This window comes from Mus caroli, chromosome 2 (assembly GCF_900094665.2).
Source record: "Mus caroli chromosome 2, CAROLI_EIJ_v1.1, whole genome shotgun sequence".
NCBI classification, from domain to species: Eukaryota; Metazoa; Chordata; class Mammalia; order Rodentia; family Muridae; genus Mus; species Mus caroli.
Genome location: NC_034571.1, coordinates 98,753,259 through 98,768,073, shown reverse-complemented (window position 1 = coordinate 98,768,073; position 14,815 = coordinate 98,753,259). Strand labels below are relative to the sequence as shown.

Genomic DNA, 14,815 nt, shown 5'->3' with positions numbered 1-14,815 from the left:
TTGCTATGCTGGCATTTTTGCTATGCTCTAACAGTTGAGGTAAATGAGAAACTGAATAAGATGCATCCGAGAACGTTCTCAATAAATGTGAGTTGTTTGCATAGAAGGCTCAGTAAGGTTTAACAATTTTATCAAAACAGTTGAGCTCACTGCAAGATGAAGATAGACTTCATGCCGCTTTCTCTATAGGACACAGTCTCTCCGATAGACAATTAAATTAACCAAAAACATACTAACCACTCTTGCAAGCATGCTGATCAGACAATCAAGTCATCAAGGCATCCAAAGGATAATAAGTAACTTCCCATCTCTCCTTTTCCCTTCCAAGTATCCTCCGTGGGGAAGGCAGCTGCTTTTCTCACAAAAAGGCCTTGAGGGTTGATGTTAATATCTGCTCAAGTTGCCCCACATCTGAACATCATGTGGTTTGTTATGTAGGTGTTTATTTGAGCTTCAAATAAACACATTTGCTGACAAGTTAGTGTAAAGGACCAAGATATGTGAACACCTGAGACCCTGGGAAAGGCAGAGCCACACATTCTCCCCCAAATGTCCGACCTTCTGTTCTCCTTTGAAGAGCTCAATATCCAGGCTGCTCCACAAATGAGGTAGGTAGCAGAGAAATGCTCTGCTCTGAGTCCCAAACAAGGACACACAGCAAGGGCAGCGTAAGATTCATGCCTACCTGATCAGGTAGTGGTTGATTACAGTGTCGAAGTAGCTGTAGTACACAGCATTGTTCACGTGGCCGTTCTGGTCATTGTCCTGCCACCGGGTCTGGATGGGCAGGAAGTATCCATAGGCCTCCAGCTGCCGGTGGCGATCCTCGGCTCGCTGATTGACTGATGATGTAGATACGGAACGAGCGGCATTTCTAGGAAGAAGCCTCCATGCCCAAGGAATCACAGTGATTGCTGCGTCAGAATTCCTTCAAGAGAAAAAGCAACCGTGGATGTGAGTGTCCGAGAGACATCTAATCTTAGTTTTTAAAGCAACTGCATACAATTCTGACCACTGGTTTCAAAAGGGATACTAAGTTTGTGTTTTAGGAAAGGAATCTTCCAAGATTATCTGAGTATCACAAACTCTAAGCACTTTCCTACAGGACTCTTAATGCCAGTGAGATGGCTCAGTGGGTAGAGATGCTGATGCCAACGCTGGCAAGCTGAGTTTAATTCCTTGGACCCACATGATAAAAGAGTATGAAAATAGAGCCCCTCAGAATTGTCTTCTGACATCCAAACACGCAGCGTTCTGCGCGCGCGCGCACACACACACACACACACACACACACACGCACCGCGCATCCACACACACACACACAAATAAATGTAATTTTATTTTTTTTAAAGAAAAACTTCTTTACTGAACATGTTTTGTCACACAATACAGAAACAGACAGAACCTTTGTTTGAATTTTTAAAAAAAAAACAGAGATTTTAAATGTGTTTGCATGGAGTCTTTTGTTCTACAAAGTATTTTCAATAACATAAAAATCTAATGAAATCTATAAAGTGCTCACAGAGTACTATACTATAAAGAGTATAAAAACACAGCTCAGGGCATCAGTATAAAATAAAATGTTCATCAGAACATATTCTCAAGAGGCTCTGACAACTGTAAGTTTTAAAAAGTAAAGCATAATAAATTCTTAAACAAATTATATCTTATAGGGAAAAATGCACTTTTATAAAAGGAAAAATGTAACTATATTCATTATTAAGAAACATTTCCATGTGTGCTATTCCAGTCTTATAGATCTGGATGTACCTTTTAAAATGGGATTCCCTCCCTATGTGTTGTTTTGAGCTCTTTACAGAACAATAGGCCACTAATGTGTTTACATATTCATCTGCCTCTGTGGCAGCATCAAATTCCATTATATCTCATTGCATTGATGCGCCAGAATTTATCACGTCCCGCACTGATGCATAGTTAGTGTTTTGATTCCAGTTTGGGTCACAAGATGGAAATCTTTCCAAATAAATCTTTATATGTTTTCACCGTTATTGCCTTAGGATAAATTCCTAGAAGCAAAATTGCTGGGCCAAAGGACAAATGAATTGTTAAGGATTTTGATATAAATTAATACCCTCTAGAAAGACGGTACCAATTTGTCCCCTCCCTAGCAATGCATGAGCAAGCCAATTTCCCTGTCAATTGTGAAATGCTTTGTCAATTTGACTGTGTTCTCTCATTTCCATATAAATTTAATGAAATGTGCTAAGTGGAAAGATGACTGCTAGTACCAGCAATGATGGAGTAACTCAGATCAGAGTAAGCGTCTCTGTGTGTGAGAAGATGCTGCAGAACAGCTGCTGGAAGCTATTAGGAGCTGAGGAAGGTGGGCTTTGCAGACCACAGCCTAGGGGCAGGATGACACACCCTAGTGAAGTACTCAGTAGCCACCAATAGTTCTATCAGGATCTCACAATAGCTGAGGACATAACAGAGAGCTAGAATATGTGTTCATTTGTTTGTTTGTTCACTCCTTGCTGTCTAAGGCATAGAAGCCTGAACCTTAAACATGCTCTGAAAATGTCCTACCATTAAACCCTGGCCCAAATTTGTGATGTTCTTGCTCTGCTAGAAGTGGCAGTGGCAGTGACATCCAGAAGGAAAGCAAGCTTCAGAGAGGAGACTGATAACACTGTTCCTATTAAGGCACTCAATGAGGCATAAGCTCATTGAGTGAGACAGAGAAAGAACCCAGCAGGAAGCACAATGGTCATGAGGCTGAAGGTTTAAGAAGAAAATAGGAGTCTTATGGTGCTAATGATACAAAAATCAGCTTTCAAGGCTTCTGAGGAGTAGGACAAAGGCTAGTAGGTGGGGAGACAGGGCATTCAGAATTCATGAAGAACTTTACAACTTCCATGAGAAAAAGGATTTTTTTAAAAACCCAATTGAAAAGCCCACAAGAGCTAGGATGTAGCTCAGTTGGAAGAGTGCCTGCCTAGCATAGACAAAGCCCTGGCTTCCATGCCCAGGCTGACATAACCCAGGCTGGATGGGCATCCTGGTACTAAGACGCAGAGGCAGGAGGATCAGAAGTTCAGGGTCATCCTCGGCTGCATAGTGAGTTGAATAAGCTGTGGAACTCTCAGAGTACAGTACAGAATGGTGCACATCTATAAACTGACTCAACAATGTACGCAATGTTAAAAACTTAAAAAGACTATCTACCAAGAAATCCAGTAGTCCAATTAATAAACAGGGCAATGAGATGAACAGATAGTTCTCAAAAGATAAGGTACAAACATACAATGAACACACGAAAAAGTGTTCAACATCCTTAGCCATTAGGGAAACGCAAATTAAAACAACACCCAGATTCTCTCTCCCCCCAAGTCAGAATGGCTACCGTTAAGAAAAATAACAACAACACAAAAATTTGGGGGAAAATGTAGAGATAAGAGAACTCTTATAAAACAACACTGGGAGGAGTGTAAATTAGGAATTAGTCCACACATTGTGGAAATCAGTACGAAGGAAAAGAAAACAAGAAACAGAAAACAACAACAACAAAAGCAAAACAACAAAAGCAGCCATACCATTCCTGAAAATAGGCCCAAAGAAATCTGATCAGCAGACCCCAGAGACTCTTCACTTCGGTGTTTATGGCAGCCCTATTCGCAAAAGTCAAGCTATGGGAGCAGCCCCCGTGTCTGTCGAAAGACACATGGATAAAGCAATGTGTTACAGTCACTCATAAAGAAGAGTGAAGTCACATCTGCTGGAGGAGGATGAAAACTCACGGAGACTACCAAGCTAAGAGAGCAAACCAAACTCCAAAAGACAGACATACCCCTGTGCTTAAAAGGAACCATGATGAGGCGAAAAGAACGCGAACGTATTTATTTACGTACTTATACTTACAAACAGAAACTCTGAAGGCACGTTAACACGGTGGCAGGGGAGAGGAAGGCAGTGTACATTTCTGCTGCTGTTTTTGAAATCATTTTGGTTTGGGATGATGATGGTGATATTATTAACAAAAGAGGAAGATGTAAAATCCAACATGAAATAGAGACAAAGGCGAATAAATCCAATGATTTTTCAAATAAAAATATCACACTAAGCAGGCAAACATAAATTTTGACTAAACACTCAGTCTGGAGACAAAAATGATCAGTTAACAAATATCAAGTGTTAGAGTTATAAATTTTTGTAGCAATGGGGTCAGTAATTCTGAATCAGCCTTGAGTGAATACAAGCCTAAAACAGTGAGTAGAAACAGTGAAAAGAGTGTGAACCAGAAAAGAGTGTGAACCAGAAAAGAAGTGTGAACCAGATTCCTCACCTTGAGAAAGGGCTTAAACACTACCCGGAGAGGCTGGGGAAGTGGCTCAGTGGTTAAGAGCACTCACTGTTCTTTCAGAGGAGCCAAGTGCAGTTCTCAGCGTCCATGCCCGGCAGTTCACTACTGCCTGTAGCTTCCGCTCCTTGGGATCTGTCCGACACTCTCCTCTGGCCTCCAGTCACTTATACACACCACATGCACACTTCCACAGAAACCCACATAACCCACACACACAAATACAAAACTAAAGACATAAAAGAGAAAGACTAAAATTAACTTTCTAGCATTAGACCAGATTTGTGAATATGAGAGAGAGAGAGAGAGAGAGAGAGAGAGAGAGAGAGAGAGAGAGTCTCATCAATCCTGTATGTACTCAGTGTAGACATAGAGGCTGTCCAGCAGCACCTAGTATCCAGTGTTTAATTTTTAAGTACTATTGCCCCCCCATAAGAACCAGAGACTTTGAAGAAATGCTGGATTCTAGTACTAGAGCAGAGGAAGTAGAAGAGAGCCACAGAACACTGTTACACCAAGTATTCAGAAATGCTCAGAGAACTACAGAGGGATGCTGTGCACTGGCTTACTCATTCAGCTAGCTCCCTTATACACCCCAGGGCCATCTGTGCAAGGAGGGCATCACTCACAGTGGCTGGGCTCTCTCCCATCCATCGTCACTCAAGACAATGCCCCATTAACACGCTTATAGGCCACTATACACTGCCTCAAACTTGTGGTATAAAATTAAAGAAACAAAAAGCCTGTCATCCAAGATACATGTAAAACGAGAACGTTCTGGGGATAGAGAGATGGCTCGGTGGTTAAGAGTACCTGCTGCGCTTGCAGAAGACTAGAATTTTGTTCTCAGTGCCCACACTGAATGGTTCACAGCCTCCTGTGACTCCAGTTCCGTGGATCAATACCCACTCTGACCTTAAGCATCAGTCTATAAGCATGTGACCGCACAGACCATACACACACATCCAAAGAAAGATAAAGTGAATTTTTAAGGGAGAAGATTCTTGTTCTTCTAGTTGTTTTTGTTTTGGGAAACATGGTTTCTCTAGGTAGTCCTGGCTGTCCTGGAACTCACTTTGTAGACCAGGCTGGCCTCGTACTTGTAGATATCCACCTGCCTCTGCCTCCTGAGTGCTGGGATTAAAGGCGTGCGCCACCATGTCCAGCTGAGAGATTCTTAAGTCTACATTTTTACTATGAGTTGTCTTAAGAAATCAGACGTCATCATTGTGCCTTTTGTTAAAACACGAATGCCATCCACATAAACACTCAAAACTGTCCACGAGGAAGAAGGCAGATACTGATGTTCCAGACGGAATTTTGATTGATAGCTGTGGGAACATGGAAATGAATGGTTCTTTAAAAGCAATCAGATAGGACTGTAAGATCAAGTCACAAGGAACCATGGCACAAGGCACTGACAACCAGAAATGACACTGGCTTCACAGGCATTCACACGCTACAGATAATTTTAAGGTCATTCTGAGCCCTTTGAGAAGGTGCCTTTAAGCCACCTAGCCACACAGGAAGTTGTCACCGATGGGCACTTTGCTGAAGTCTAGGTGTGTGGGGGACGAGGGGAGGCGGATCTTGTCTTACAAGAGACATTCTTGGGCAGCCGTGAAGATATTAGCTATTTTACCCAATTTCTTCCAAGCTGAAACATAATAGAACATTACAAATCTGTTTTGATGTTACTTAATCTAATGAAAAAAAAATGTTCATCTCTTTGATAAGTGCTCATTAGCCATTTTTTTCTGACATAAACAGACAAGAAAGATGTTCCCTTGCAGCATTTAAAACCCAGCTCAGCTAATTACAGTGCAATGACTCAAAGAACAAAGTCAGCACGCCGAAGTTTCGCACTTGAATTGTCTTTATAGTTGAATTAAAAATCCAACAGAAAAATTAAAAGGGCCCCACCAAGTGCGATTTGCACTCAGATGGAGCCAGGTTTAAATAAACAGAGGCCGTGCTCAGCTCACAACAGAAGTTTTCAATGCCAACTGCTCTCTGGCTTTGCTAATGGAGGAGGGAATCGGGGGAAAAGGGCATTCTCCGTTTGGGGAGCCGTGATGAGTGAGTGAGTGTGTGTGTGTGTGTGTGTGTGTGTGTGTGTGTGTGTGTACAGTGGATCCATTTCACTAAGTCCCCTGTGAAGATAGAAACCAAGATGCAGACAGCATCTGGTCAAGGTTGGAGCCAGACTTAGACCAGAGGAAAGAGTGAGGCCAGGTAGCTCCTGCCATCCTCCATCTTGCTCAGCCGGGCTGCTAACACCCTGCTGCTTTTAGGACTATCAGCTGGTTTGGGCTTCTGGTTTACAATGTTAATCTACTATAGCAGTATCCTGACAGAGCCTGAAATAACTAATGCCATGTGTCCGAAAGATCTGATTTCAGCTCCAGGAAATAAAAACTCTAGCAAGCACAATCTGAACTTTTAGCCATCCTAAATGTGGATACTCAAAGGTTTACTCATTTCATTTACTTTAAAAATATTTCTTTTATTTTTGAGATTATACTTGAGATACATCACTTCCTCTTCCCTTCCCTCTCTCTAAACCTCCCACACACCCTCCTTGACCTCTTTCCAATTCATTCCCTCTTTCTTCATTAAGTGTGTGTGTGTGTGTGTGTGTGTGTGTGTGTGTGTGTGTGTGTGAATATATATGAATACAACCTGCTCAGTCTGTAATGTTACCTGAATGTATATGTCTTCAGGACCATTTGGTATTGTTTTTTTGTGTGCTCTTCTCTAAGGAAGACTTTTTCTCAGTTCTCAGCATTCCTTAGTTCTTCATGAGAATGGAGACCTCCAAGGATTGTTCCCCACACCTCCCAGAGTCCGTGTTAGCATGTCTACTGTCCTTGTTCAGTTCACTTTCAGGTGGCCATGTTGGTGAGACTTTATGGGTGTAGCTTCTGACATTCCTAAGAGACACAATCTCACAGCAAACTCCATGATCCTCTGGCTCATAAATCTCTCTGTCCATTTTTATTATAAAGTATATTCACTTGAAGCTAGAAATGTAGAAAATTATTCTGGATCTTTGGTGTACAAATTATGCTCATTGTGACCCAAATTCCCACCACAGAGGAGCAAGAAAAATTAATTAAACATAACCCACTTTCTTTCTTTCCTTAAGAAGCCAGTATTTAAATGAATACCTAGAGTTTTATTAAAGTTCATCTAAATGAACAGCAAAATAATAAGAGAGAAGTCTGCTACTAAGTTCATTCGGTGGATGGCTACCTGAGTGAGTTCACTGACAATGCCAACAGTCCTTAGATGGATACTGATATTTAATCTGTGTTGCCTATTTAACTGGATTTACAATCACTTCAGAGGTTGGTGCCACAAATACTGGCTGTGCACGTAAGGATGCTTTCAGAAATCTAATTCCAGAGGGACCTCCTTCCCCCGAATAAGTGAAAACAGCATCCACGGGATAGGAACCCATGCAAATTAAAGGAAGCTGTAAGAAAGGCAGCATCCCAAGTGCCAGCATCCTTTTCTTTCTGCTTCCTAGTCAGGCATGGTATGAATTGCTTTGCTCTACACCCTACCCAGCAGGATGGACTGACACTCTTGAAGCCATCAACCCAATACGTTCCTCCCCATTCAATGTTGTTTTTATCAAGCATTTCATCTAATACAGGAATTGACAAAAAAACATCTACATGTGTCTTGCAGTAACTCAAATTGCCCCTAGCCTTATTGAATAGGAAAATGGCTGTCTTTCATTAACCAAGCTGCAAGCACAGCACAGCCGCATCCTGAAGTCACATGCAAAGCTTGGAGGTTAAGTGTGATCATTTAGCATCTATCTCCTTCTCCAGACAGAGGATCTCTGAGAGCAGGAAACCAGGCTTACTTCTGTCTAGCAGTGTTCTTTGATCCTACCAGGCATTCAACACATATGTAAAGAGTGAATGGATGTATATTGGTGGGTATTTAGGACAAAGCTGTGACTTCAGGATGTGCTCTATAAAGTAAACATATGCAAATTTTAATTCAATTTAAATAAACAAGTTGAAGAAATAAAGCTCTAGAGCCCAAACATGTGCTTGCACTTCAGCTCCAAGCAGAGACAAAGGCCAAAGCATGGCTGTTGCAATCTTGAACTTAGAGCAGCAGTGACTACCTGCATTAGATTGCATGGGCCTGGGCCCACCAACATTCCATCATGAACAGAGTGGCACTCATGAGCCCCACCCCTCACAGAAGCAGTTAAAAGTTATAGAGGCAGTAGGAGTCATAGTCCTCAATATGGTAAATTGCCCTTGTTCCCATCTATGCTCACACAGGAGACCCTAATGAACTGCAACGGAACATACACCAAAGGCCATGAAAGTAGTTGGAAGACTTGTTGGAAATTCAGCAGGGAATTCAACAGGAGGGGAAATGGGATAAGAGCAGACAATGGGGAAAATACGACCAAAGTACATTATATACTATATGTAATAATTAACAGCATTGTATGTAATTATAAAAAGTTAAAGCAGAAGAAAGTTTAAGAGGGCAGGGGCTTTATGTTGGAACATGACTTTGCAGGCTCGAGGACCTAGGTCCTACTGTCACTATCACACACCAAGGAGGTTAGAAACATGGACCCGAAAGCACAATGCCCAGAAAGTGATTAGGAATAGTTGGCAGTTATCTATCAGTTGTTCTTCATTTGTTTGTGTATGACAGGGTCTTTTTATACCGGGCTAGCCTCAAACTTGCTATGTAGGCGAGGATGTTCATAAGCTTCTAATCCCCTGCCTCCACCTTCCAAGTGCTAGGACCACCATGCCTGGCTGTTAGTCCTTCTTTAATGCCGACATGTAAAGGAGAAAGTCTGCTGAGTGTTTGGGTTTGGAGTTGTTGGTTTTGCTTCTACTTTCATCTTGGAATGTTTAGCTTTTCCACCTTCGTTTCCTCCCTGGTACTTCCCGCTCAGCCTCCTTGCTGTAAAAAGAATGTGAAGATGCTTTAGAAACCACGGTTACAATTAAATGCAATGTGGGGATCCTTAGAGTCTGCATTTTACGTGGTTATCATGATTATTATAAAGAGCATGCTTTGCTGATGTTGTATAAATCAATTCCTAAAGGATTGGGACCTTTAAGAGGTGTTTAGGTCACAAGAGCTCCATCAGGGGATGGTTTTATCTTTTATTATTTTATTTTTATATATTTTATTAGGTATTTTCCTCATTTACATTTCCAATGCTATCCCAAAACTCCCCCATACCCTCCCACCCATCCACTCCCACTTTTTAGACCTGGCGTTCCCCTGTACTAGGGCATATAAAGTTTGCAAGTCCAATGGGCCTCTCTTTCCAGTGATGGCCGACTAGGCCATCTTTTGATATATATGCAGCTATAGTCAAGAGCTCCGGGGTACTGGTTAGTTCATAATGTTGTTCCACCTATAGGATTGCGGATCCTTTTAGCTCCTTGGTTACTTTCTCTAGCTCCTCCATTGGGGGCCCTGTGATCCATCCAATAGCTGACTGTGAGCATCAACTTCTGTGTTTGCTAGGCCCCGGCATAGTCTCACAAGAGACAGCTATATCTGGGTCATTTCAGCAAAATCTTGTTAGTGTATGCAATGGTGTCAGCATTTGGAAGCTGATTATGAGATGGATCCCTGGATATGACAGTCTCGAGATGGTCCATCCTTTTGTCTCAGCTCCAAACATTGTCTTCGTTCTTCTTGAGTTTCATGCGTTTAGCAAATTGTATCTTATACCTTGGGTATCCTAAGTTTGTGGGCTAATATCCACTTATCANTGAGTACATATTGTGTGAGTTCCTTTGTGATTGTGTTACCTCACTCAGGATGATGCCCTCCAGGTCCATCCATTTGCCTAGGAATTTCATAAATTCATTCTTTTTAATAGCTGAGTAGTACTCCATTGTATAAATGTACCACATTTTCTGTATCCATTCCTCTGTTGAGGGACATCTGGGTTCTGTCCAGCTTCTGGCTATTATAAATTAGGCTGCTATGAACATAGTGGAGCATGTGTCCTTCTTACCGGTTGGGACATCTTCTGGATATATGCCCAAGAGAGGTATTGCTGGATCCTCCAGTAGTACTATGTCCAATTTTCTGAGGAACCGCAAGACTGATTTCCAGAGTGGTTGTACAAGCTTGCAATCCCACCAACAATGGAGGAGTGTTCCTCTTTCTCCACATCCTCGCCAGCATCTGCTGTCATCTGAATTTTTGATCTTAGCCATTCTGACTGGTGTGAGGTAGAATCTCAGGGTTGTTTTGATTTGCATTTCCCTGATGATTAAGGATGGTGAACAGTTTTTCAGGTGCTTCTCTGCCATTCGGTATTCCTCAGGTAAGAATTCTTTGTTCAGTTCTGAGCCCCATTTTTAATGGGGTTATTTGATTTTCTGGAGTCCACCTTCTTGAGTTCTTTATATATATTGGATATTAGTCCCCTATCTGATTTAGGATAGGTAAAGATCCTTTCCCAATCTGTTGGTGGTCTTTTTGTCTTATTGACAGTGTCTTTTGCCTTGCAGAAGCTTTGCAACTTTATGAGGTCCCATTTATCGATTCTCGATCTTACAGCACAAGCCATTGCTGTTCTATTCAGGAATTTTTCCCCTGTACCCATATCTTCGAGGCTTTTCCCTACTTTCTCCTCTATAAGTTTCAGTGTCTCTGGTTTTATGTGGAGTTCCTTAATCCACTTAGATTTGACCTTAGTACAAGGAGATAGGGATGGATCAATTCACATTTTTCTACATGGTAACTGCCAGTTGTGCCAGCACCATTTGTTGAAAATGCTGTCTTTTTTCCACTGGATGATTTTAGCTCCCTTGTCAAAGATCAAGTGACCATAGGTGTGTGGGTTCATCTCAGGGTCTTCAATTCTGTTCCATTGCTGTACTTGTCTGTCGATATACCAGTACCATGCTGCTTGTGGACGTTGTACATCGTGGTGCGCACTAGGCTCCGCACCACGATGTACAACGTCCACAAGCAGGGAATTTTGATGGAGATTTCATTGAATCTGTAGATTGCTTTTGGCAAGATAGCCATTTTTACTGTATTGATCCTGCCAATCCATGAGCATGGGAGATCTTTCCATCTTCTGAGATCTTCTTTAATTTCTTTCTTCAGAGACTTGAAGTTCTTATCATACAGATCTTTCACTTCCTTAGTTAGAGTCACGCCAAGATATTTTATATTATTTGTGACTATTGAGAAGGGTGTTGTTTCCCTAATTTCTTTCTCAGCCTGTTTATCCTTTGTGTACAGAAAAGCCATTGACTTGTTTGAGTTAATTTTATATCCAGCTACTTCATTGAAGCTGTTTATCTCTGGTGGAATTTTTAGGGTCACTTATATATACTATCATATCATCTGCAAAAAGTGATATTTTGACTTCTTCCTTTCCAATTTGTATCCCCTTGATCTCCTTTTGTTGTCTAATTGCTCTGGCTAGGACTTCAAGTACAATGTTGAATAGGTAGGAAGAGAGTGGACAGCTTTGTCTAGTCCCTGATTTTAGTGGGATTTCTCAGGGGATGGTTTTAATAACTGGTTTTGATAAGTGAGCTTCCTTTCATTGCTTTTCCATTTTTGCATCAAGTTAAGGACAATGTCCACATTGCTCGTCTAGATAATATAGTATGTAGGGCACTATCTTGGGAAAGAGAGAACAGATCCTTACTGGAAGACTCCACACCTGGTGATCCCTTGATCTTTGACTTCTCAACCTCCAGGACAGTAAAATAAATTTCTTTCCTTTTTTTTTTTAACGAGTCACCCAGTACCATCTAGTCAAGAGCACAATGGTATTAACTAGTAAATGAAGAGACAAAGCCCAGAGGCTTAGGTTCAAACACGAAATGAAGAGACTACAAGAAAGGTAAAGAAAATGAAGGTCAAGAGAGGAAAAATCAGTTAGCCGCTCTGAACCTGCTTCTCCTCTACAAACAGGAGAGAGTGCCCTACAGTTCTGAGTTTAGGTGTAAGTTGCATTGTCAACTGCACAGAAACAGGGTGGAGAATTTCTGATAAGAACCAAAAGTTTTCACTGATGACAGAAATCCTACATCCATCATGATGCATGTGACTGTTAGAGGCAAACAGTCTCTGTCTGAGTGGGAGTGAAACACAGCGCAGTTGTTTCTTTCTTTCTGCCTCACTTGGAAATACACCAGGACAGTCTCAGGGTGACTGCTTTAAATTCCAAAGAGCCAGCAAGGCAAAGGCCTAGAAACTACATCCCTGGGATGAGAAAGAGCATCCCACAGCATCAAGAACGGCTCCCATGCCACACAGGAGACCTGGCCCTCTTCCCCATCTCAGCTTCCATAGCACACAGGAGAAGAAAACTCAGCCTTCCTCACATCTTAGACCAGCAGACAGCAAAGGACTTCACATGGGCAACTCAACATACAATTTTAGATGCATATGCATATATGCATCTTTATAAATATATAATAAATCCATTTATATTTTGTCCCCTTAAAGCATTTCAAGGTGGCTTGCAGTAGTATATTAACAATTGCAAAGTATCACACGGGAAAATTGATTAGAAAGCCAATCATCTCTTCCCTGTCTCTTTCAGAGTAGTAAAGTCATAATTGTCAGTGAGGATGGCCCAGACCTGATCTGCATGAGCCTGTTCACCTCCTACAGCCGATGCGTTCAGCTCCAGCACCTCTGGCCTGGTTACTCAATATGTCCTTGACACCAACAGCTACTGCGCACCAGAAACACAACAGTAATAAAAAAGACTCCATCCCCCACAGACTTCATTGACTGGGGCTCAACATTCCTCCAACAGTGAAAGGAAAGCTTAAAAATAAAGAACTGGCAGCATTAACTTAGAAAGTGCAAAGTTAGAAAAAAATGGGACAGTTTCCAAAAACTTGAAAGGCTACACATGATTAATCTTTTTATTTAGTTTTAACCTATGCTATTTTATTTGCACTTTTACTCGAAGACTCTGTAGCTTCTATTAAGATTTAAGTAAATTATAAATTACAAATGAGTATGTACAGGATGACATGAAGTAGAGAGACTTAATGAAAGTGTTCTAGAGTTAGCTGTCTGGGTTTCAAATCCGAGTCCGGCTGTTAGATATGATTTTAGATTAGATTAGTTTCGATGAATTAGATGTGACTTTCAGCAAGTTATTTAACATGCCTGAGCATAAATTTCTTCATCTTTAAAGTGTGACTATTAATATGTCATGAAAACGAAATGTCATGATGTATATGAAATGCTTAGCATGTACCTTCCCAGAGATGGCAAAAGCCAAATTCCCTGTTCATGAGGGTTGGTGGTGGTAAGTGTTCAGGTGGTAGCCACTAGGTATCACTCCCTATGCATTTGAAGATACGCTGTGTAGAGATGGAGATGGTGTCAATGGTGAGATGAGCCGACATGTCATCATCTCCACCTCTGAAAATGAACTATGAGATCCAACAGTCTAAAGTTAGAGCTCATTAACCCAACGAAAAGACTAAATATCTAAAGCACTTTTAAAACTCACAAATTAAAAGCCAGGGTAGATAAAGGCAATGGCCATAGAGACCAAAGGCATGAGTTTGATCCTAGAACTCACACGGGAGAGGAAGAGAACCCAAATCTGTCCTATGACCACCACACACATGTCATGGTATGCAGTTATGCATGCTCATGCACACACATACACACACACACACATGTATATGCACATACAAATACACAAAAGCAAAATAAATGAATGAATGAATGAATGAATAAATGTTTAAAAAACAAAAACAAAAATTTTATGTTGAGTATACATGTCCACACCTGTAACCCCAGCACTTATGAGACAGGGACAAGGTGAATCAAAAACTCAAGAGCAGTCTGGCCTACATTAGGAGATCTGCCCTAAGAAACCCAAGGGCTTGGAACGTAGCTGGGTGGTGAGATGCTTGCCTCCTATGTGCAAGGCCCTGAGTTAGATCCCAGAACCACAAACCCAAACCAAACTGTGATAATGTGGAATGAGCGGCATGGTCTCCGTCATGCTTGGGAAGGAGCTGAACCAGGGAGCTTAGAAATTTGCATCCTACTAGATGATTCTATATTTGAATTTGAAAGAACTGGAGAGTAATAACAAAGGAAGCATGCCAAGGCCTGAAGAGATAGCTGGATGATCAGTAATGCTGGTCACGTCAGTTTGGCAACATGCATTCAACCCCATGGCCCACATAGCAGAAGAAGAGCTCTCCTACATTGTCCTCTGACGTCATGACCACGCATCACACATACGCACACACATAGATAGATAGATAGATAGATAGATAGATAGATAGATAGATAAACAAATAAGAAAGAAAGAAAGAAAGAAAGAAAGAAAGAAAGAAAGAAAGAAAGAAAGAAAGAAAGAAGGAAAGGAAGAAAGAAAGAAAGGAAGAAAGAAAGGAAGAAAGAAAGAAAGAAAGAAAGAAAGAAAGAAAGAGAGAGAGAGAGAGAGAGAGAGAGAGAGAGAGAGAG

The 14,815-nt window shown here is 41.4% G+C and overlaps 1 protein-coding gene across 1 annotated transcript in view; it reads right to left on the bottom strand.

Moving 5' to 3' along the window:
- The window catches only part of LOC110286633, a 156,176-nt gene that overhangs the window by 81,178 nt on the left and 60,183 nt on the right, over positions 1-14,815 (bottom strand). The window contains exon 3 of the mRNA XM_021153136.2: positions 686-928. Coding sequence (XP_021008795.1) covers positions 686-928 — 243 coding nt within the window. The remainder of the gene's footprint in view (positions 1-685; positions 929-14,815) is intronic.